Source organism: Pristiophorus japonicus, chromosome 5, assembly GCF_044704955.1.
Source record: "Pristiophorus japonicus isolate sPriJap1 chromosome 5, sPriJap1.hap1, whole genome shotgun sequence".
Lineage (NCBI taxonomy): Eukaryota > Metazoa > Chordata > Chondrichthyes > Pristiophoridae > Pristiophorus > Pristiophorus japonicus.
The window spans coordinates 23,216,617-23,242,043 of record NC_091981.1 but is presented as its reverse complement, the minus strand read 5'-3'; the positions used below and the strand labels follow the sequence as shown (position 1 = coordinate 23,242,043).

At 45.6% G+C, this 25,427-nt stretch overlaps 1 protein-coding gene and 1 long non-coding RNA gene across 3 annotated transcripts in view; both read left to right on the top strand.

Moving 5' to 3' along the window:
- The window catches only part of fyco1a (FYVE and coiled-coil domain autophagy adaptor 1a), a 234,289-nt gene that overhangs the window by 84,147 nt on the left and 124,715 nt on the right, over positions 1–25,427 (top strand). For both annotated transcript variants that reach the window (XM_070880401.1, XM_070880402.1), the window contains exon 15: positions 4,566–4,713. In XM_070880401.1, the coding sequence (XP_070736502.1) occupies positions 4,566–4,713 (148 nt within the window). The remainder of the gene's footprint in view (positions 1–4,565; positions 4,714–25,427) is intronic.
- On the top strand, positions 23,522–24,364 carry LOC139264245 (uncharacterized). Its single transcript, XR_011593301.1, has 3 exons — positions 23,522–23,895; positions 24,012–24,174; positions 24,308–24,364. It is a non-coding gene; the product is annotated as an uncharacterized lncRNA (long non-coding RNA).

Sequence of the window (25,427 nt, the reverse complement as noted above, 5' to 3'; positions counted from 1 at the left end):
TCCAGGGTACACAATTACAGCAGTGGAAATAAAGGACTTCAGTAATGTGGATCATAGAAATTTACAGCATGGAAGGAGGCCATTTCAGCCCATCGTGTCCGCGTCAGCCGACCAAGAGCTATCCAGCCTAATCCCACTTTCCAGCTCTTGGTCCGTAGCCCTGTAGGTTATATACTTTTAAGTGCACATCGAAGTATTTTTTAAATGTGAGGGTTACTGCCTCTACCATCCTTTCGGGCAGTGAGTTCCAGATCCCCACCGCACATTTCCCCTCATATCCTCTCTAAACCTCCCCCCAATTACTTTAAATCTATGCCCCCTGATTGTTGACACCCCCCCCCCCCCCTTGCCAAGTGAAACAGGTCCTTCCTATCTACTCTATCCAGGCCCCTCATAATTTTATACACCTCAATCAGATCTCCCCTCAGCCTCCTCCGTTGCAAAGAAAACAGACCCAGCATCTCCAACCTTTCCTCATTCCAAAATTATCCAGACCAGGCATCATTCTTGTAAATCTCCTCTGTACCCTTTTCAGTGCAATCACATCTTTCCTGTAATGTGGTGACCAGAACTGCACACAGTATTCCAGCTGTGGCCTAACCAGTATTCTATACAGTTCAAGCATAATCTCTTTGCTTTTGTATTCCATGTCTTAACCAATAAAGGCAAGTATTCCATATGCCTTCTTAACCATCTTAACCACCTTAACCACCTGGTCTGCTACCTTCAGGGATCTGGAGACCTGCACCCTGTTGGAAAAATATTTCCGAGACTGTATTTAAAGAGAGGTTTATTAAATCTGAGACAAAGCTTTGGGAGAAGTGTTAAGAGACCCGCGCCTGCTGAACTACTTCTCAATTTGAAATCGCCTGCGAGGTTCCTTTATCTTACAAATTACGTGACTTTACATCACGTGCCTTAGCAACAGTCCTTATATTACTAGGTTTACAAAGCTTTTCATACAATTACCGTTCAAGGCTGGGCTCTTGATATAAGCCAGCCTCGCATTGTGACAGGTCATTATAAACAAAGAAGAGGCCTAATTCCCCTGTTTTCACAGAAAAAACAAGTGGCAGGCTTCCTATAACCAGTAAAGGCAAGCATACAATAATGCATCAGTACTCTCTTACAAAATTCATTCGAGGGGGACAAATGTTTGGTATACTAGTCAAGTGTCCCCCTAGGCTTTATTATGTCCAAAAATCTGCTCCAACAACCCCAAGGTGTCGTACCATTTAATGTGTATTCCCTCGCCTTTTTAGACCTCCCCCAATGCACTACCTCACACTTATCTGGATTGCAATCTATTTACCACTGTTCTGCCCACCTGACCAGTAAATTGATAACTTCCTGCAGTTCGCAGCTTTATTCTTCATTATCAACCACACAGCCTATTTTAGTGTCATCTGCAAACTTCTTAATCATACCCACAACATTTAAGTCCAAATCATTGATATATACCACAAATAGCAAGGGACCCAGCACTCAGTTCTGCGGAACCCCACTGGAGACAGCCTTCCAGTCACAAAAACACCCATTAACCATTACCCTTTGTTTCCTGCCTCTGAGCCAATTTTGGATCCAACTTGCCACTTTGCCCTTGATCCCATGGGCTTTTACTTTCGTGACCAGTCTGCCATATGGGACCTTATCAAAAGCTTTGCTAAATTCCACCATCATCATCATCATCATAGGCAGTCCCTCGGAATCGAGGAAGACTTGCTTCCACTCTTTAAAAAAAAAAAATGAGTCCTTAGGTTGCTGAACAGTCCAATACGAGAACCACAGTCCCTGTCACAGGTGGGACAGATAGTCGTTGAGGGACAGATTTGACGCACGCTCTTTCCACTGCCTGCGCTTGATTTCTGCATGCTCTCGGTGATGAGACGCGAGGTGCTCGGCGCCTTCCCGGATGCAGTTCCTCCATTTAAGGTGGTCTTTGGCCAGGGACTCCCAGGTGACAGTGGGGATGTTGCACTTTTTCAGGGAAGCTTTCAGGGTGTCCCTGTAACGTTTCCTCTGCCCACCTTTGGCTCGTTTGCCGTGAAGGAGTAGAGTGCTTGCTTTGGGAGTCTCGTGTCTGGCATGCGAACGATGTGGCCTGCCCAACAGAGCTGATCAAGTGTGGCCAGTGCTTCAATGCTAGGGATGTTAGCCTGGTCGAGGACGCGTCTGTCCTCCCAGGGGATTTGTAGGATCTTGCAGAGGCATCGCTGGTGGTATTTCTCCAGCGACTTGATGTCTACTGTACATGGTTCACGTCTCTGAGCCATACAGGAAGGCGGGTATTACTACAGTCCTGTAGACCATGTGCTTGGTGGCAGTTTTGAGGGCCTGGTCTTCAAACACTCTTTTACTCAGGCAGCCGAAGGCTGCACTATCGTACTGGAGGCGGTGTTGAATCTATTTGTCAATGTCTGCTCTTGTTGATAAGAGGCTCCCGAGGTATGGGAAATGGTCCACGTTGTCCAGGGCCGCGCCATGGATCTTGATGACTGGGGGGGCAGTGCTGTGCGGCGAGGACAGGCTGATGGAGAACCTTTGTCTTATGGATGTTTAGCGTAAGGCCTATGCTTTCGTACGCCTCAGTAAATAAATTGACTATGTCCTAGAGTTCAGCCTCTGTATGTGCGCAGATGCAGGCGTCGTCCGCGTACTGTAGCTCGACGACAAAGGTTGGGGTGGTCTTGGACCAAGCCTGGAGATAGCGAAGGTTGAACAGGTTCCCACTGGTTCTGTAGTATAGTTCTACTCCAGCAGGGAGCTTGTTGACTGTGAGGTGGAGCATGGCAGCGAGGAAGATTGAGAAGAGGGTTGAGGCGATGACGCAGCCCTATTTGACCCTGGTCCGGACGTGGATTGGGTCTGTGATGGATCCGTTAATAAGGATCACGGCCTGCATGTCATCGTGGAGCAGGCAGAGGACGGTGACCAACATTTGGGGCATCTGAAATGGAGGAGGACGCTCCATAGACCTTCACGGTTGACAGTGTCAAATGTCTTTGTAAGATCGAAGAAGGCCATGTATAAGTGCTGGTGCTGTCGCGCTGCAAAATCATGTCCGTTGTGCCCCGTAGGGGATGAAATCTGCATTGTGACTCCGGGAGGAGCTCCTCAGGCGCAGGGAGAAGACATTTGAAGAGGACTCTAGCGACAACTTTCCCCAGTGGCTGATAACTGGCTGATAAAATCCATATATATTACATCATATGCACTGCCCTCATCAACCCTTCTGGTTACCTCCTCGAAAAATTCAATCAAGTTAGTCAGACATGACCTTCCGTTAAATCCAAGCTGATTGTTCTTGATTAATCCATGTCTTTCCAAATGAAGATTTATCGTGTCCCTCAGGATTTTTTCCAATAACTTTCCCACCACTGAGGTTACGCTGACTGGCCTGTAATTACTTGGTCTATCCCTTTCTCCCTTTTCAAACAAATGTACAACATTAGCAGCCTTCCAGTCCTCTGGTACCACACCTGTAACCAGTGGAAACACTATGGGTAGAATTAAGGTGGCTGGAATGCAAAGGGCAGGAATTTATTGTACAGAGCCTCAGTCAGGCCCCATCTGAAGTTCAATTTTGGGCAACGTACCTCAGGAAGAATATATTGGCCTTGGAGGGTGTGCCGCGCTGATTCACCAGAATGATACCAGGCCTTATAGTGTTAATTTATCAGAACAGATTGCATAGACTAGGCTTGTATTCCCTTGAGTATAGAAGATTAAGGTGTGATCTAATTGAGATCTTTAAAATGACAGAGATTTTATAGGGTCGATACAGAGAAACTATTTTCTCTGGTGCCCGGCAGTGACGATCAATGATGACTTCAATCTTCTCGAGTCCAGTTCTCGTCGTTACAGCTGTGTTGCTGACAAAGTCAAACCATCTAATTACCAGCAGTCGCCTATGAAAGCATGTATGAACTGCTTTCAGTCTCTGAATATCTTGTTGAAGCAGGATATATATTTTAGATTCATACAACAGTATTGGATGCAGATCAAATAAATGTGTGCTTTTGTTGGGATTTTTACCTTTTGACTCTGGACCCTTCATTGCTGAAGCTGCTAAGCCGATTCACCTTGGTATGACTGGCTCAATAGGCCCATCTGTTGATAGTTTGCTACCAAGGTAAAGTCGTCCATTTGTTCCATCAACTTGAATGTTTTGTATTGCAATGTTTCTGCCAGTAGGTAGAATTAAAATTGCCCCTTGTGTGTAGGGAATAAATTACATAGAATTTTTTTTGAGCAGCTTATTAAAATGAGGGCAAGGTGTATGATAGTCTTTTAAAGGAATGGGTTTGATGGGCAGATTTTAGTTTTTCTTATTACATAGGATATCCAGCACAAAAACAGGCCATTCGTCCCAACCGGTCCATGCTGGTGTTTATGCTCCACTCGAGCCTCCTCTGTCTTTCCTCCTCATACCCAACAGCATAACCCTCTATTCCCTTCTCCCCCATATGCTTATCTAACTTATGTTCTTAATATTCTGTGACAGTGCTGTGTTTCACCTGTTCCATTTGTAAATCTATGGACAATTCCACTTTTGGCTCTTGCAGAAAGTTCCACCAAACCAGATGATGCAGCGTTTGACATCATCACAGATGAAGAGCTCAATGAAATTGAAGATAATGATTGTTCTTTAGAATTCGGAAACCAGCTTCTCTCTACCCAGTCAGGGTCAACCTTTCAGAACGATTCTTCTTTGTGAGTAAATGCTTTGTGGTAAAACTATTGCCTGCAAGTAAAACAACATTGCAGTACCTGTATTATCTTGTGATGTAATGTTGCATATGAATACTTATCAAAAACACCATTGAAGTGAGGAGAGTGAGTGTTGTCATAGTGGTACATGTGCCCTGGACTATTATCCTAGCCACATCAGGAAGCTTGTACTGACATTAATTGCATTTGTTAGAAACAATATAAATTGCTTCAAAAGAGCAGTAGCAAAATTACAAACCTTTGGCAGGAAAATATAACCCTTTGTGTGGAAAAAGAAAAGTAATGAAGCCTTGGAAGATAAGGATATAATGTGAAACCAAAATAATGTAAGTGTTGAATATAAAATAATTGCTTTGAATGGGGCAGAAAGTGTAAAACAGACATTATGCAACAGAACAAGAGTTTTGCAACTGGCTAAATGCCAGCTCGTTTGTTTTTGCATACTGAATTAAGTGGCAAGTTTGTCAAAGACAGGGACTGATCCATGAAAAGATACTTATTTGTTATGCTGTCATATAGACGCAGCGTAATGCACTCTCTTGGAGGATATGTATGTGCAATAACTTACAAGTGAAGTAGCGACTGAGTTGTGGACAGCTCTTCAAATCGTATGTAGAGTCTACGTAGCTGTTTCAGTCCCAGTGGAGTGCCAGTGGGACTAGACTGATGCAAGCAAAACACTCGTCAAAAAAACATTTAGCTAACCTCTCGCTAGTTTCTGGGATCAAATCAGTTAAATAATTATTTGAAACACCACATGAGGATAACACCTTCAGTTGGCTGACAATCTCATTGGGGCACCGGAAATCTTGCGTGTGCAGGGATGTGACTGCTTAACGTGTCTGCATCTGGAGACAAGCCTTCTATTAGTCTTTATAAAATCTCAAAATGAATTTAAACAGTTTTTACAACCATTGCTAAAGCTCTATTTGTATGGGTAATAATGGAAGAAGGATGAAGTGGGCAAAAATGAGGTGCGGCAAACTCTGGGGACATGAAATGGAGCCTGGGGGCATGTGTGATCTTCTGGACTAGTTTTGATGGCAACACACAATCTGACCCCCTTTCTGATGGCTAGTAAAATAAGGTTCTGCTGCATGAGAAGGGTGCAGGGAGAGTTGCCTGGTTTGGCACTTCAGGAGACCTTCCTCTGGAGGTGGTGGCCAACTATATATTTACAGATATTGACTTCGCTGCTGTCTATTTTCAAGCGGTTTCAAGTTGGGGAGGACCAGGTGCTCACAAATTTAAGTGGTACGAGGCCAGATCTAGGCTAGGTGTTAGGAGATGGTTCTTTTCCCAGTCAATAGTGGACCGCTGGAACAGGCTGCCATCTCATGCGGTGGACGCCGATTCACTGAATTCCTTCAAGCGAGAGCTGGATGTTTCTGGCTGCGGCACAAATCACCTCTTACAGAAGGTAAGTACCGTAGGGAATTCAGGGCAGTGTGATTTCCTGGACTAGTTTTGATCGTCTAGATGGGTCAGAGAGTAATTTCCCAGATTTTTTCCCCCCAATTTGCCTGGGTTTTTTAGCTGGGTTTTCACCACTGCCAGGAGTTCACATGATTTTGCTTGTACTGGAGAGTATGTATTGTGATACACAAGGCATCGCAATTGTGTGGGATAGGCTCGCTGGACCAGAGTGCCTTTACTTGTCCGTCATTGTTCAGATGTTCCTAACCAATCATAAACGATTGGCCTAGTTTGTGTACATGCTGCAGCTAGGAATAGTCCTTTCTGTAATGTTTGAAGAAACCAGTATTTTAGGAAGTAGCAGGGTTTACAGGGAACCGGGGTCTTTGGCGACAGCGATAGTGTATCGGCATCTCGTTTTACAACCCGCACAATTTTCCTGACCATTTGAAAGACCAATTTCATCCCCAGTGAGTCCCAATCTGTGTGTAAAACCCTCAACAGGTGAGTAGCGTTTCAAGTGAGAAATCCTATCCCGTTGGGAGTATTGCTGTGTTCCTTGCCTGGGATTAAGAGTGTGCTTACCTGTAACAATATGAAAAGTTTACCTTTACATTTACATCAGTGTAGTCTATATTTCTGAGAAACTGCTTGCAAATATCTTGTAATATTTGGCATGTGCAGTCCTGCATGAAGCAACTCGGATAGTAGCATTGTACCAGAACTGCATGGTGTGCAGTCAGTTTACCAATGGTGTCCAGTCATTTACAAACCTTTCTGTTAATGCAGTAACAACCTCAATGGACTTTAAAAAAAAAAAAAAATTGATTCTCAAGATGTGGGTATAGCTGGCAAGACCAGTATTTATGCCCCATCCCTAGTTGTTCTTGAGAAGGAGGTTGAGGCTAAATGAGAAGGTCAAATTTCTAGCTGCAAAATGAGTGCTGTTTCTGAGAAATAGGTCAAATAGTTTGTGGTTAAACAGCAGAAGTGCTGTTTGATGGTTGTTGCAAAAAAACCTTGTTTGTTTCCTCTTATTGTTTGAGAAATATAGGCCCTTAAAATCCATGGGAAATCTATGTGATAGTTGCTTCGTTGCTGTGCAAGTTCTTTTGGAGGATAATATCTTAGAAAATAAGAATTAGGAGTAGAAATAGGCCATTCGGCCTCACAAGCCATTCATTAAGATCATGGCTGATCTTCTACCTCAACTCCACTTTCCTGCACTATCCCCATATCCCTTGATTCTATTAATATCCAAAAATCTATCGGATTTCTGCCTTGAATATACTCAACGACAGAGCCTCCACAGCCCTCTGGGGTAGAGAATTCCAAAGATTCACCACTCTCTGGGTGAAGAAATTTCTCCTCATCTCAGTCCTAAAAGGCCGACCACTTGTTCTGAAACTATGAGCCCCAGCCAGGGGAAACATCCTACCTGCATCTACCCTGTCAAGCCCTGTAAGTATTTTGTATGTTTCAATGAGATCACCTCTCATTCTTCTAAACTCTGGAGAATATAGGCCTAGTCTTCTCAATCTCTCTTCATAAGACAATCCCAAGAATTAGTCTGGTGAACCTTCATTGCACTCCCTCTATGGCAAGTATATCCTTCCTTAGGTAAGAAGCCCAAAATTGTACACAATACTCCAGGTGTGGTTTCACCAAGACCCGATATAATTGCAGTAACATCTTTACTCTTATACTCAAATTCTCTTGTAATAAAGCCCAACATATCATTTGCTTTCTTAATTGCTTGCTGTACCTGCATGTTAACTTTCAGTGATTCAATAACAAGGGCATCCAGGTCCCTCTGAACACTAAGATTTCCCAATCTCTCACCATTTAAAAATTACTCTGCTTTTCTGTTTTTCCTACCAAAGTGGATAACTTCACATTTCTTCACATTATATTCCATTTGCCATGTTCTTGCCCACTCATTTAGCCTGTCTATATCCACTTGAAATCTCTTTGCATCCTGCTCACAACTTACATTCCCACCTAGCTTTGTATCATCAGCAAACTTGGATACATTATATTTGGTCCCCTCATCCAAATCATTGATATAGATTGTGAATGGCTGAGGCCGAAGCACCGATCCTTGCGGTACCCCATTAGTTAGTCTGCCAATCCGAAAATGACCCGTTTATTCCTACTCTCTGTTTTCTGTCACTTAACCAATCCTTAATCCATGCTAGTATATTACCCCCCAATCCCATGAGCCGTATTTTGTTTAATAACATCCTGTAGGGCATTGTCTCCTCAAAAGCTGCCTCGGTTTCATGTACTGTTCCTCACCCTTCTTCATTTAAAATTGCATACAAAGCATTGCCTGTAAGGAATCCCATAGCCTCGGCACCAACTCCAGCAATCCCACTCAAAAGTTTCTTCAAAGGAAAACACTTCCATCAGTATCAGCCGATGCTGGCAATAGATATATCTCATTTATTTCTTTCTAACTTACTCCTGGTGCAATGGGACAACATGCCATGTTATTTGGGAACTCCAATGCTGTGTAGCTTCATTAAAAGTTATGGGGTTGGATTTTCCGCTCTCGGCAGCCTCTATTTTCACATCAGAGGGGCGGCAATGGCGGCGGTGAGCTCTTCTGGGTGGGCGGCCAGCTTCAGCGCCCTGACGGAGTGCGGAGCATTACCACCCGGAAGAACCGAGCAGGTATTTAACACCTTGGTTGCGACACCGGATCGATTTTTGCCTCCCGCCTGACCCATAGCGCTGTGTAGAGCGCTGTGCTGGGATCGCCTGTGAAAGCGGGCGGTCTGAGCTGTAGCGGCTGCAGAGAGGTAATTAATGTCCACCTCAGGTAAGGGTGATTGTTTTTTTTTTTGCGATTTATGTAGTGGTGGTGGGAGGTATTTTTTGGGAATGTTTTGGGTGATGTTTTTTTCCAGGTCTTTTTTCCTCTCTCCAGGCCTCTCTTCGAGTGCTCTGAGGCCGACTCTTTCGCTGGGGATTTTCGCACGCTAAGTTTGCCTAGCGCCCTAAGAGAGGTGTGCAACACCTCCCATAGCGCTCTGCCCCACACCCAGGGCCCAGCTGCCCAATTTTGCTGACTGAGGCGCAAACTTTTTCAAGGCGGTATCAGGACAGCCATTAACGCCCCGCAATCTTAAAAGCCGAAAATCCATCCCATGGTAATGTACTTCCAGCAACATCGGCGAGTGCACACATGTAAAGACACAGACAACGTAGCAAATTATACAGCGGAAATCTGGTGGAAAGTGGCCCCGTCCCAGAATCAACCTGTTAAGGCAGAATCTCCCCATAAATGACAGGGCCATAAACTACTACAAATTATTCTTGGTCGTGAGATAGTGCTATATATTGAATTAAGTGATAGAAACCATTCGAAAACTGAACTGTAAGTACCATGTGCACCATTTCAGTTAGTTACATAATATGTTTGTCTTTACATGTGTAATTAAGAAGACATTTCATGCAGTTATCACAACAAATAATGTAGCCACCACTTTCTATGCGCATGAAGTTTCTACGATCGATAAGTGTAGCAAAAAAAGTCAGTGTGAGTAAAACAAAAAATGGGAAAAGTTGAAAAAATGGATATTATGCAACGCACACATTGCGGGGGACCAGCCATTCCTGGATTGTAATCATACAGCCTCATGGTCTTGTACTGAGTATCTCCTTTGGCCTGTTTGATTCTAGCAGCCCAAAATACTCTGAAAGAGGTCTGAAAATACCTGTTTGCATGAAAGTTACATAGACTTGCATAGAATTTACAGTATAACCGGTCTATGCCAGTGTTTATGCTCCACACGAGCCTCCATCCGCTCTACTTCATCGAACTCTATCTGCACTAACCACAAAAACATCATAGTGAGGGGGAGTGATGACTAATGTCCTGTAGTCCTGCAGATATTGCCCAAGATAAGTAGCTTGTTTAATTCCATCTGATCTATCATTAGTTTGAAGGCCTGTATTGTACCTCCCTTCAGTCTATTTTTCTTAATGAAAATAATATTAGTCACTTAAATCTTTCTTCATAACTTAGTCCACTAAAGCCTGGAATTATCCTTCTCTGTTTTCTGAACCCTTTCTAATGCATCTAAATGTTTGGCGTGAGGTAAGCTGACCAAAATTGCACCGATAACCTCTCACTATTGACCTGTATCAATATAAGTTGTTCTGAGTTGTAATCATATGCTGTTCAGATTTGCTTTATGAATAAAGGCCACATACTGACCGTTTTCTAATATAAATGTTTTTCCTTTTCTCCTTCTGACAATAGAGAACTTAAAATAGAACCCTTTAATGTTATACATATGTTTACTGTTACCTATTCCAATATGTATTGCACTACATTTGCTCAGATTAAAATTCACTAGTCATAATCTTAATCCATCTATAAGATTGGTCCAAGCCTGTCTTTCTACTTGTTATTTGCTTTGCTTTGTATCCTCAGCAATTATGTTATTGGGGTCAATTTTAACTCCAAACTTGGGAGTTTTGGATGGGACAAGTATGTAATGCACTCAACTGGCTTAAGTTTGTGGCCCAGGGTATTTTAACTATAGGATCTCATCTACATGCCGCTGGTCAGCTACCCACCTGAAACAGGCGGAAAGCAGCAGCTGGCTCGTGGGCTGAAGGTCAACGGCCGCCAGCCGGCACTAAGAGACAGCTTAATGGCAGGTAAGTGGTGGGGAGCGGGGGTTCTGGAGGGATGTGGGAGGGGAGGAGTGTGGGGCAGAGGATTTCTCCTCCTGGGTCCACATAGGAAGGTTTTACACTTATCTTGGAAGGTTGTCTTCCATCTACAGACAAGCTGTGGCAGCTTTCTCGCTGTAAAATGCAATTGGGGTCCTTTTGATGTATTAGGATTTTATTGAGCAACTTTTGGAAATCTAAGTAGACTGCATCTATCAGATTATCTTCGTCAACTTAGATGCATCGTCAAAGAATTCCAGTAGGTTTGTAAAGTACTGAAGACCTATTGCTTCTAAAACTGTGCAGACTAATCTCCATGATACCTGCCCTCTTTAACTGATCATTTTCAGCATTTTTCAACAAGCTCAAGCATCTGTCCCACTAATTGTTAGACTAATTGGCCTGTAATTACCAAGTTGTGCCCTATTCTGAACAATGGAACTATATTTTCCAGCTCCATTCCTCAGATATATTCCCACTATTAATTGAGCTCTGAAAAATATCAACCAAAGAATCACTAGTTCGTGAGTTGGAGGAGGCGGAGCAGGGAGATCGAGGTGGCCTACAAAAGGCCCAGCATCGAGGGGAGGCTCGGGAATTCGTGAGTCGGAGGAGGCTCAGCGGGGAGATCGAGGCGGCCTACAAAAGGCGCAGCATCAAGGAGAGGCTCGGGAGTTCGTGAGTCGGAGGAGGTGGAGCGGGGAGATCGAGGCGGCCTACAAAGGCCCAGCATCGCGGAGAGGCTCGGGAGTTCGTGAGTCAGCGGAAGCCAGCTGGTGCAGCTGCAGCAGGGAGCGAAGGCAAAAAAGAAGCGGAAAGAAATCGAAAGGTGACATCATAGCCAAGGTGGTAAGTGATTGGCTGGTGATTGGTAAGTAGTTTTTCTTTTTCTTTATTAGTAAGTAACATTTAGCATTGTTGTTGCCAAATTAAGTTAATCTAAGGGTTAAGTCATGGCAGGACAACTCGGATACGTATTATGCTCCTCCTGTACTATGTGGGAAGTCAAGGACGCTTCCGGTGTCCCTGACGACTACGTGTGCCGGAAGTGTATCCACCTGCAGCTCCTGACTGACCGCATTGCGGCACTGGAGCTGCGGGTGGATGAACTCTGGAGCATCCACGATGCTGGGAATGACGTGAATAGTACGTTTAGCGAGTTGGTCTTACCGCAGGTAAAGAGTACACAGCCAGCTAGGGGATGGGTAACCAACAGGAAGAGCAGTGGAAGGAAGTTAGTGCAGGGGTCCCCTGCGGTCATCCCCCTGCAAAACAGATACACCGTTTTGGGTACTGTTGAGGGGGATGACTCATCAGGGGAGGGCAGCAGCAGCCAAGTTCATGACACCATGGATGGCTCTGCTGCACAGGAGGGCAGGAAAAAGAGTGGGAGAACTATAGTGATAGGGGATTCGATTGTAAGGGGAATAGATAGGCATTTCTGTGGCCGCAACCGAGACTCCAGGATGGTATGTTGCCTCCCTGGTGCAAGGGTCAAGGATGTCTCGGAGCGGGTGCAGGACATTCTGAAAAGGGAGGGTGAACAGCCAGTTGTCGTGGTGCATATAAATACCAACGATATAGGTAAAAAACGGGATGAAGTCCTACGAGACGAATTTAGGGAGCTAGGAGCTAAATTAAAAAGTAGGACCTCAAAAGTAGTAATCTCAGAATTGCTACCAGTGCCACGTGCTAGTCAGAGTAGGAATCGCAGGATAGCTCCGATGAATACGTTGCTTGAGGAGTGGTGCAAGAGGGAGGGATTCAAATTCCTGGGACATTGGAATCGGTTCTGGGGGAGGTGGGACCAGTACAAACCGGACGGTCTGCACCTGGACAGGACAGGAACCAATGTCCTAGGGGAGTGTTTGCTAGTGCTGTTCGGGAGGAGTTAAACTAACATGGCAGGGCAATGGCAACCTATGCAGGGAGACAGAGGGAAATAAAATGGAGGCAGAAGCAAAAGATAGAAAGGAGAATAGTAAAAGTGGAGGGCAAAGAAACCCAAGGCTTACAAGAAGGGCCACATTACAGCAAAATTCTAAAGGGTGTTAAAAAAACAAGCTTGAAGGCTCTGTGCCTCAATGCGAGAAGTATTCGGAATAAGGTGGCCGAATTAACTGCGCAGATAGCAGTTAACGGATATGATGTAATTGGCATCACGGAGACATGGCTCCAGGGTGATCAAGGCTGGGAACTCAACATCCAAGGGTATTCAACATTTAGGAAGGATAGACAGAGAGGAAAAGGAGGTGGGGTGGCACTGCTGGTTAAAGAGGAAATTAATGTAATAGTAAGGAGGTACATTAGCCTGGATGATGTGGAATCGGTATGGGTGGAGTTGCGGAATACCAAAGGGCAGAAAACGCTAGTGGGAGTTGTGTACAGACCACCATACAGTAGTAGTGAGGTTGGGAACAGCATCAAACAAGAAATAAGGGATGTGTGCAATAAAGGTACAGCAGTTATCATGGGTGACTTTAATTTACATATTGATTGGGCTAACCAAACTGGTAGCAATGCGGTGGAGGAGGATTTCCTTGAGTGTATTAGGGATGGTTTTCTCGACCAATATGTCGAGGAACCAATGAGACAGCTGGCCATCCTAGATTGGGTGATGTGTAATGAGAAGGGACTAATTAGCAATCTTGTTGTGCGAGGCCCCTTGGGGAAGAGTGACCATAATATGGTAGAATTCTTTATTAAGATGGAGAGTGACACAGTTAATTCGGAAACTAGGGTCCTGAACTTAAGGAAAGGTAACTTTGAAGGTATGAGGCGTGAATTGGCTAGAATAGACTGGCAAATGATACTTAAAGGGTTGACGGTGGATAAGCAATGGCAAACATTTAAAGATCACATGGATGAACTTCAGCAATTGTACATCCCTGTCTGGAGTAAAAAATAAAACGGGGAAGGTGGCTCAACCGTGGCTAACAAGGGAAATTAAGAATAGTGTTAAAACCAAGGAAGAGGCTTATAAATTGGCTAGAAAAAGCAAAAACCTGAGGACTGGGAGAAATTTAGAATTCAACAGAGGAGGACTAAGGGTTTAATTAAGAGGGGGAAAATAGAGTACGAGAGGAAGCTTGCAGGGAACATAAAAACTGACTGCAAAAGCTTCTATAAATATGTGAAGAGAAAAAGATTAATGAAGACAAATGTAGGTCCCTTGCCGTTGGATTCAGGTGAATTTATAATGGGGAACAAAGAAATGGCAGACCAATTGAACAAATACTTGGTTCTGTCTTCATGAAAGAAGACACAAATAACCTTCCAAATGTACTAGGGGACAGTGGGTCTAGTGAGAAGGAGGAACTGAAGGATATCCGTATAAAGTGGGAAATTGTGTTAGGGAAATTGGTGGGATTGAAGGCCGATAAATCCCCGGGGCCGGATATTCTGCATCCCAGAGTACTTAAGCAAGTAGTGGATGCATTGGTGATCATTTTCCAACAGTCTATCGACTCTGGATCAGTTCCTATGGACTGAAGGCTAGCTAATGTAACACCACTTTTTAAAAAAGGAGGGAGAGAGAAAACGGGTAATTATAGACCGGTTAGCCTGACATCAGTAGTGGGGAAAATGTTGGAATCAATCATTAAGGATGAAATAGCAGCACATTTGTAAAGCAGTGACCGGATCAGTCCAAGTCAGCATGGATTTATGAAAGGGAAATCATGCTTGACGAATCTTCTGGAATTTTTTAAGGATATAACTAGCAGAGTGGACAAAGGAGAACCAGTGGATGTGGTGTATTTGGACTTTCAAAAGGCTTTTGACAAGGTCCCGCACAAGAGATTGGTGTGCAAAATCAAAGCACGTGGTATTGGGGATAATGTACTGACGTGGATAGAGAACTAGTGGCAGACAGGAAGCAGAGAGTAGGGATAACCGGGTCCTTTTCAGAATGGCAGGCAGTGACTAGTGGAGTGCCGCAGGGCTCAGTGCTGGGACCCCAGCTCTTTTACAACATACATTAACGATTTAGATGAAGGAATTGAGTGTAATCTCTCCAAGTTTGCAGATGACACTAAACTGGGTGGCGGTGTGAGCTGTGAGGAGGATGCCAAGAAGCTGCAGGGTGACTTGGACAGGTTAGGTGAGTGGGCAAATGCATGGCAGATGCAGTATAATGTGGATAAATGTGAGGTTATCCATTTTGGGGGCAAAAACACGAAGGCAGAATATTATCTGAATGGCGGCAGATTAGGTAAAGGGGAGGTGCAATGAGACCTGAGTGTCATGGTTCATCAGTCATTGAAAGTTGGCATACAGGTACAGCAGGCAGTGAAGAAGGCAAATGGTATGTTGGCCTTCATAGCTAGGGGATTTGAGTATAGGAGTAGGGAGGTCTTACTGCAGTTGTACAGGGCCTTGGTGAGGCCTCGCCTGGAATATTGTGTTCAGTTTTGGTTTCCTAATCTAAGGAAAGATGTTCTTGCTATTGAGGGAGTGCAGTGAAGGTTCACCGGACTGATTCCAGGGATGGCTGGACTGACATACGAGAAGAGACTGGATCAACTGGGCCTTTATTCACTGGAGTTTAGAAGGATGAGAGGGGATCTCATAGAAACGTATAAGATTCTGACGGGACTGGACAGGTTAGATGCGGGAAGAATGTTCCCGATGTTGGGGAAGTCCAGAACCAGGGGACATAGTCTTAGGATAAGAGGTAGGCCATTTAGGACTGAGATGAGGAGAAACTTCTTCACTCAGAGAGTTGTTAACCTGTGGAATTCCCTGCCGCAGAGAGTTGTTGATGCCAGTTCATTGGATATATTCAAGAGAGAGTTTGATATGACCCTCACGGCTAAAGGGATCAAGGGGTATGGAGAGAAAGCAGGAAAGGGGTACTGAGGTGAAAGATCAGCCATGATCTTATTGAATGGTGGTGCAGGGTCTAAGGGCCGAATGGCCTACTCCTGCACCTATTTTTCTGTGTTTCTATATTTCTATGTAATTTCTTCCTATAATTCGTTGAGCCGAAGATGTATCCCAACTGGCCCAGGCATTTTGTGGATACTTAGGACGGGATTTTATTAACCTCACCGGTCCATGGCGGGCGACATCAGTGTTGGGTCCCGCTGCTGGCTCCAGCCCGCTCTGTAAAATGAATTTCCCCTGACGGGGCTTGTCCACCCAGCGCATCTCCCGGCCAATTAGAGGAAGCGGGTCTGGTGACTCCATTTGATGATGTGTCATCAGCCGGTTTCCTTAAAGGGACTATGTTTAAATTTATTTTGACATTTGTGCTGTCAGTGTTCTACAGCATTGAGGTGCTGTAAACACTGACTGCACAAAGGCACAGGGCTGCACCCAAGCTCTCTCATGACTCCCTCCATGCTTATGGAGGGAGTCGCAACACACATGGAGGTATACTTCCCTACCCATGGACAGAAGAGACCTCGCTAGGAGATCAACACAGCCTGGTTGTACATTGTAGAGGAGGGCACAAGCAGGGATGTGGTCAAAAGGACATGGGTGCAGTGCCGCAAACATTCCAATGATCTCAGTCGATCACACAAGATTAGTACAAAACCACACTCAATCTCATCCTGCTGTGCCACTCATCACTTCCCCATCACTCTGCCTTCCCTACCCTAATCCTGCACATTCTTAACCTCGCCGCCCATGGTGTAAGTGAGTGTGTTAGTCCACAGGGCAATCTCCACAATGGGCTGGCCCCGCGACTGCGCACAACTCCGCTCGCCTTATCCACTGCGGCTCTCCAAACATCAGGGCCACGAGCGGAGCCCGCCGGCCAACCTCCCTCTTGGTTAACCCTTGCCACTGGCCACAAGGCCTAGCTCTGTCAAGCCCGTGTGGTAGCTGGTGTGCAACGGCCACTCCACGTTAAAAGAATCCACGCATAGGCATCTTCCACCCTTCAATAGAATGTCAGGTCCCTCATTGAAACACCTGTGAACTCATCCCTTTTTGCTGTGGAAGCGAGTCATCCTTGATAGGAGGGATTGCCTAATACTATACTAATACCTGCACATCCTTACACCAACTTACCTAGCACCTCCACTCATCCCACTCTCTCTATAATATCACATCCCTATCTCACTAGCCACTACTCACCCTCATCCTAATACAATCATACCAACTAACACACGAGGGTAGGCACTTGGGTGTTTTATGCAATGTTCATCTAAAGTTTCTGTCAATGTGCTGTCAAACATTGAAACCTTTATTTTCAACACTCTGCGTTCTTGGACAGATTTGTGTGCACCTTTGGAAGTGGCTTACTGAGTTGCAGTGAATGCTGAGACATAATGGTACCCCCCACAATGGTGATGAGTGTGAAAGGAATGGCTTGGACATTGTAGGGATGGTGTTGGTGTGGGGTGGTGCCAACCTGGCACATCATGTGGCAGCCAGTGTGCACATCACGTGAAGTCACTCTGGCCATGATGAGGCCATCCCCGGCCTTCCGGGCAGCAATATGGTCAGGTGTTGATGCCCTCTGTCCTGTGCAGCATCAGGTGATTGCGGGGAAGGTTGGTGCTGCTGTTGAGGATGATCGTGGTGGGATTCTGAGGACCAAGGTGAGAGGGTATAAAGGATACCCATGCTGATGGAATAGATGGCAGGTGAAGTAGAGATGACAGAAGCAATCTTTCAATGGTGAGAGAGGTAATGAGATCAGACTCTATAGAGACTCGTGTAAAGACTTGCTGCATGGTGAATCTGCTGTGGAAATGCAGTGAGGAACAGCTTGTGGCTGAGGGAAGGTATCTCTGCAAGGTGGGAGCTCTTACTGTATATTTGAAGCTGTCAACTCAACAGCTGATTCAATGGCCACTGAACTCCCGCCTCAGCTTGACAGACGTACATGACCTGTGTGGACCCCATGGGCGAACTGTCAAATGTAAAAGGTAAGCTGAAAATCATTCTTCAGTGGCTCTAAGCAAGCCACTAATGATTTTAATTGCCTCCCCGCCGCTGACAGACTTGACATTGGCGAAGGCGCATGGCAGCGGGGTCCCGGCCTACTTAAAATTAAAACATGTTGCCCAGTTATGTCATCGCGCCATGATGTAATTTTAACGTCCACACAAGGGGAGTCCCATTCTGCCTGCTGCCCGTTGTCGGCCAGGAGGAGCAGGAGTACTTCCCCACCCCCACCCCCAAGACCCCTCAAGAAGTTCCTTCAAGGATCTCTCCACGATCTTCGGGGAATCCACAGCCTTTCAATGTTGAGCAAATCCCCAACCCTCCCATGTTAAAGGAATCCCCAGCCCCATGGCCAAATTCCCACTCCCACCCGCCAGCCAGATGGTAAATCTGGCCGGCTGTCAGGTGGGAGTCCGGGAAGTTTTAATTAAATGTCCCCAACCTCCCTGGGTGCGCCTCCTAAAACCGGATTCGCGGACACTTCCCGCAACCCCCATCCCTGTAAAAAAAAAAAAAATCAAGGCCATTGAGTATTTTCTTTGATATCCTGGAGAATTTTCAAAGCTGTGTGCTGGAGACAGTTGATAAATTAAAGGAACTTAAAACTAATAAGTCCCCTGGGCAAGATGGTGGCCTGGTAGTTCTGTGACTTCACACACAACAGGCGTCCACAGCTCACCTATCTAATTTAAATGAAGCACACTGCCCAATTTAGATCGGGCCTCGGGCCTACCTGCCACCAGGGATCGTTCACAGCTGTAGGCCAGTGTTATCCATTTCATTCATAGGAACATAGGAAGGTAAATAGGTACAGGAGTAGGCCATTCAGCCTCTTGAGCCTGTTCTGCCATTCACTTAGATCAGGGCTGATCTTCTTAATTCCACCTACCCGCCTTGGTTGCGTAACCCTTGCCTAACCAAATATCAATCTCAGTTTTGAAATTTTCAGTTGACCCCCAGCCTCAACAGCTTTTAGGGGGCGAGCATTCCATATTTTTACTACCCTTTGTGTGTAGGAGTGTTTCCTGACATCACCCCTAAACTGCCTAAGTAACTGCCTAAGATGAAAAAAGACTATAAGCTAGAACTTCCCCAAAGCCTGCCAGTGCCCGATTGCCACCCAAAAAACCGCTAAAGCTGGGAAGATTATCGCTGGCGAAAATACCCCGAAAAAAACATTTAAAATCTGCCCATTGAAAAATATGGGCCTTGTACCCCCAATCTAGCCTGGAAAATGCAATTTCAGCTAGATTGGGCAGTGCTTAATGAAAATGGGTGAAAAATTTATAAAAAGTTTCACTGAGGCTGCGGGTTGGGCCTAACACCAAAAATAGAATAAAAATAATTTTTCCAAAAACCTAACTTAAAAAAAAATCCAAAAAACATTCCCAAGACACTTTTTTAAATTAAATCACCCCAACAGATTTTGAAAATAAATAGTAAAAAAAAACAATCACTTACCTTTTTCTTGCAGACCTACTTACCTGTCGCCCAGCTCCGCTGACCCTCGTAGACGGTTTAAAAAATGTTTTTATACTTACCTACGGGTCCCCCGCTCAGCCAAAGATTGCACCAGGACGATCTGTGGACGTTGCATGCTAGCGGTCCGCTCCCCAGCGGGACTTCGAAACCGCCGCCGTGCCTCAGCTGGGGAATTTTTCGCCGACCTGGTTCTTGCCCAAAATGCCCAAAACTGCCGAGAAACCGGGCGGTGAAACAGTGCAAATTCTAACCCCAAGGGCCATCTAGATTGCCTTCTGCCATCCTGGGTACTCGCATGATTCAATGCTAATGAATGTTGTTAACTAATCCTAGCAATCAATCTGTATCAATTAGTCTACAACAGACCCAGAAAGTAGTTGAGGCCAATTCACTAAATATATTCAAAAGGGAGTTAGATGCGGTCCTTACTACTAGGGGGATCAAGGGGTATGGCGAGAAAGCAGGAAGGGAGTACTGAATTTTCATGTTCAGCCATGAACTCATTGAATGGCGGTGCAGGCTAGAAGGGCCGAATGGCCTACTCCTGCACCTATTTTCTATGTTTCTATGGGCCCAAGTTTCCACATGATTTACGCCTGACTTTTAGGAACAACTGGTGGAGAACGGACTATCTTAGAAATCGCAATTCTCCACATTTTTTTTTCTGCAGTTCTAGTCAGGTAGAACAGTTCTACTTTGGAACAGAATTTTTTCTTCAAAAGGGGGCGTGTCCGGCCACTGACGCCTGATTTCAAAGTTTCCACAGTGAAAACGTACTCCAAACTAAAGTAGAATGGAGCAAGTGAAGATTTTTGTAGAACTGAAAAAACCTGTTCTACACATTAAAAAATCAGGCGCAGGTTACAAATTAGGCGTCCAGAACGAGGTGGGGGGGGGAGGGAAGTCATTAAATTCTATAATAAATCCTTATTTATACTTATACAAATATTATACAAATAAATCCAACCTGAATAAACATTTATAAGCAAAGAAAAGATTAAATAAACCATCTTCCTACTTGTGTGAAAGTGCTTCAGGCACGGAGAATTCTGCAGTCAGCCTGAGGCGCCCGTTCTTTCCCGCGGGGGGGGGAGGAGGCGCCCGTTCTTCCCGCGGCGGGGGGGGGGAGGAGGTGCCCGTTCTTCCCGCGGGTGGGGGAGGAGGCGCCCGTTCTTCCCGCGGGGGGGAGGGGAGGAGGCGCCCGTTCTTCCCGCAGGGGGGGGAGGAGGCGCCCGTTCTTCCCGCGGGGGAGGGGGGAAGGAGACAGTGAGAAGGCTGCAGGAAGCCTCAGTGCTGATGAGCTGATGGCAATGTGCTTTTATTAAAAAATGTTCAAAAATTAAACAGCTACAAAGAACTACAAAAATGGCCGAGTGCCAATGTTTCCTTCACACTGCGCATGTGCGAACGCTCCAACGTGCACGCGCAGCGTTGCCGGCAGGAAAAAAACTAATTTAAATAGTACCCGCCCCCTCCCACTTACAAAATCGGCGCGAGTGTAGGCTCCGCCCCCCTGGGCGCCGCGCCAAGCAGACAAGGAACTGCAGGGCGCTCCAGAATCGCAAGTTTTTTTTCCGGCGCCCTTTTAGGCGCGAAAAACGGGCGCCCAGCTCGGAGGGGCGCCCGTTTTTTATCGTGTGGAAACTTGGGCCCTATGTTTCTAAATAACATGAACACTTCTGGTGGAGAGCTTTGGGATCCAGTGGTCCAAAGGTTTTTTTCCTCCCAAGCATGCTACATTTACCATGTCACGTCTCAAATTATTCACATACTGTATCCCAAAGTGTTATTTCTGAAAGTAATCCATCTAACTTGCATTTGAATGTATCAATACTAACTGCTTCCACCATCTTCCTCAGGAGTCCGTTCCATAGATTGACCGCTCGCTCACTGAAATATTGTTTCCGCACATCAGTTTTGCATTTACCCCCCCTTCAATTGCAGACCATGTCCTCTGGTTCTACTATTCTGAACAAGCTAAAATAGCTTCTCATGGTCTACATTATCTAGTTCCTTTAGAATCTTAAAAACAGCAATCATACCACCTCTCTGCCCTCTCTTTTCCATTGAGAAGTTGCCAAAAGTACATAATCGTTCATCATAATCCAATCCCTTCATCCCCTCAATCTTATTGCTCTCTTCTGTATCCTTTTAATAGCTGCAATATCCTTTTTGCATTTCTCTCTTCCAGTGAGAACATGCCCAATTTAATAATCGGAGTTCTGGATCAGAGCCAAAATTCCTCCCTCAACCAACACAACCGAAAAACAAATTATCCACTCATTGCTTTTTGTAGGGCCTTGCTACATGTAAAATGGCTGCCATTTTCATGGCCTGTAAATTACTGTGCTGTTTCTGAGAGCCACAAGGTGCAATTAGAGGAACCAAATGCATCCTAAGTGTAGAGTGAACTTATTTGGAACACAGTCAAGTTCTGGGGAAAAAAAACTACTGGTAGAAACATTTCCGGACATTAGAATATTTTCTGAGAATAACCAGATTATCGCGGTAGAAGAATGAGCTTTGAAGAAATACAATTTTTAAATAGTTATGGATACAATAAATCCAGACTACTATTTCATAGGAAATTAGGACCAAAAACATCAACTTAAATTAGTGAGAAGTAAATTTAAAACCGGAGCAGATCTCTTGTGGAGTAGCTTATGATGAGAGGGATGATGCACTATTTTATAATGGCTGGGGTATTATACAGTGTAACACAATGGGCCCAAGTTTCCACAAGAAAAAAACGAGGGGCGCCCGTTTTTCGCGCCTAAAACGGCGCCTAAAAAAATCCTCGGAATTCTCCACCTATTTGCAGGTCCTCTGGCCCTCGGTGCGGCGCAGCACGAGCTGTGGGGGGGTGGAGCCAGGTCCCTGCGCTGAAAACAGTGCCGGGACCTCTGCACATGCGCGCTACAGTGGGCACGCAAGTGCAGTAGCTCCAGGCGCCGAACTGTGTGGGAGGGGCCTGAAGCACGCAGCCCCCAGCCCTGGCCCAATGGCCTCACTGGGGCTGCGTGAATAAGGCTCCTCCCACGGCCAGCTCCTGCTCCCCCCGCCCCCGACCAGACCCGACACCCGCTCCCCCCCCCCCCCCTGCCTCCGTACCAGACCCGACACCCGCTCCGACTGACCCGACCCGCGCTCCCGCCCCCCCCCGACTGACCCGACCCGACCCGCGCTCCCGCCCCGCCCCCCCCCACTAGACCCGACTCCCGCTCCCGGACTGGATCCGATCCGACCTGACCTCCCCCCTCCCTCCCTCCCCCTCTCTCTCTCTCTCTCTCCCCCTCCCGCTCAGCACGAACGGCTGCAGAATTCTCCGTGCCTGAAGCACTTTCACACAGGTAGGAAGATGGTTTATTTAATCTTTTCTTGGCTTATAAATGTTTATTCAGGTTGGATTTATTTGTATAATATTTGTAGAAGTATAAATAAGGATTTATTATAGAATTTAATGATTTCCCTTCCCCCCCCCCTCCCCCCCCCCACCTCGTTCTGGACGCCTAATTTGTAACCTGCGCCTGATTTTTTTAATGTGTAGAACAGGTTTTTTCAGTTCTACAAAAATCTTCACTGGCTCCATTCTACTTTAGTTTGGAGTACGTTTTCACTGTGGAAACTTTCAAATCAGGCGTCAGTGGCCGGACACGCCCCCTTTTGAAGAAAAAATTCTGTTCCAAAGTAGAACTGTTCTACCTGACTAGAACTGCAGAAAAAAAAATGTGGAGAATTGCGATTTCTAAGATAGTCCGTTCTCCACCAGTTGTTCCTAAAAATCAGGCGCAAATCATGTGGAAACTTGGGCCCAAAGTGTTATAATACAGTTGATGTCGGGAACAAAATAAACTGCTTCTCTCCCACTCTTTCATTGTTTTGTGTTGTTTTCTGTCTTTGTCTTCTACTCTTGTGTGCATTCTTTAACACAGTGTTCTCCTTATGTTATTCATATCACTTTATACTTATTGGGCTCAAAATTTTTTCGCCGCACTCACCGGAGATGCACTGACTTTCTGCGTTGGAAACTGCTCCGAAAAAAATCGCTCCCCACTTTGGATGCTGTCCGGCCTCTCCACGGTCGTCGTGCAGCGTGACCTGTGGAGTCAGCGTCCTGCGCTGAAAACAGTGCCGGGACGTCTGCACATGCACATTGGAATCGGGTCGCGATGTCGCCGAAATTTGGCAGTTGGCCATTTTTAAAGGGATACGAAGCTGCTTGATTTTTGGTGCCAGAAGGAGTGCTGTGGAACAAAATCAGCTGCTGGAATCAAGAAGCAGTGAGTGCCCTGTGTTAATAGTGCTGCACGCCTGCAAACGTTCCAGCAGGAGTGATGTATTTCTGAAAATCATTGCTGCATGCAAAATAAGGACTGTGTGTTTGGAAAAATCACTGTGTCTAAGAGCATTGGAAATGTGTTATGGGTGTCCATTCAATACAGCAATGCAACAACGTGCACCAAGAATGAAGAATTTCTTGCATGACGAAGTTGGAGATACTAGTTAAACTCATTGAGAACAGATGACAGGAGCTGGATACCAGCTACAGAGGTCGCACAAAAGTACCACCCAAAGAAATGAAGTAACGCTGGAACCAAGTTGCAGATTACTGCGCAGTGGTGAATACCCAGAGATCTGGAAGCCAGTGTAAAAAGAAATGGTCAAGTAGTTAGTGTAAGTAATATTTTCATTTATTCAATGCAATTGCAATTGTAAATGTGACCAGCTGTATATGTCCCACCCAGCAGAAAGACACCCTCTCTTAAAAAGTTGCATTTTCATCTTTGCAGAAGAAATTGTCCCACAACAAAAGGGAAAGAACTCGAACAGGAGGAGGCCCGCCAAATCTGCACCAACTGACACCCTTTGAAGAGAGAGTTGCTGCTTTGATGAATCGTACCTGGAGAAAAACAATCAGTACTGCACAAGCTGGGCCCACGCGCGAGGGAGAGGGTAAGGTCTGCAATTCATCGTGGCCCTTCAAATCAACCTGCTGCCTGGCCTGCTATGTGTGAGCCTACTCATGCCACCCATCCTGTCCCCTCCTGTGCTGCTAACCATTTGATTGTTCTGTTATATTTTGCAGAACCTGAAGCCAATCATGAAGATCCAGAAGAAGATTCAGACGTGGACGAGCCTAACCCTGCAGACCAACTTGGGCGGGGGGGGGGGGGGTGGGGGGATGGATGAAGGGGACAATGTTGTACTGAATATGGATGAGGCCATGTTAATGGACTTCGCGTTGACAAACCCTTCCATGAGTTCTGGTGTGATATTCCTTGGTTTCAACCCATCCATGATTAGTGGTTTAAGTTAGAAACATAGAAACATAGAAACATAGAAAATAGGTGCAGGAGCAGGCCATTCAGCCCTTCTAGCCTGCACCGCCATTCAATGAGTTCATGGCTGAACATGAAACTTCAGTACCCCCTTCCTGCTTTCTCGCCATAACCCTTGATCCCCCGAGTAGTAAGGACTTCATCTAACTCCCTTTTGAATATATTTAGTGAATTGGCCTCAACTACTTTCTGTGGTAGAGAATTCCACAGGTTCACCACTCTCTGGGTGAAGAAGTTTCTCCTCATCTCGGTCCTAAATGGCTTACCCCTTATCCTCAGACTGTGACCCCTGGTTCTGGACTTCCCCAACATTGGGAACATTCTTTCTGCATCTAACCTGTCTAAACCCGTCAGAATTTTAAACGTTTCTATGAGGTCCCCTCTCATTCTTCTGAACTCCAGTGAATACAAGCCCAATTGATCCAATCTTTCTTGATAGGTCAGTCCCGCCATCCCGGGAATCAGTCTGGTGAACCTTCGCTGCACTCCCTCAATAGCAAGAATGTCCTTCCTCAAGTTAGGAGACCAAAACTGTACACAATACTCCAGGTGTGGCCTCACTAAGGCCCTGTACAACTGTAGCAACACCTCCCTGCCCCTGTATTCAAATCCCCTCGCTATGAAGGCCAACATGCCATTTGCTTTCTTAACCGCCTGCTGTACCTGCATGCCAACCTTCAATGACTGATGTACCATGACACCCAGGTCTCGTTGCACCTTCCCTTTTCCTAATCTGTCACCATTCAGATAATAGTCTGTCTCTCTGTTTTTACCACCAAAGTGGATAACCTCACATTTATCCACATTATACTTCATCTGCCATGCATTTGCCCACTCACCTAACCTATCCAAGTCACTCTGCAGCCT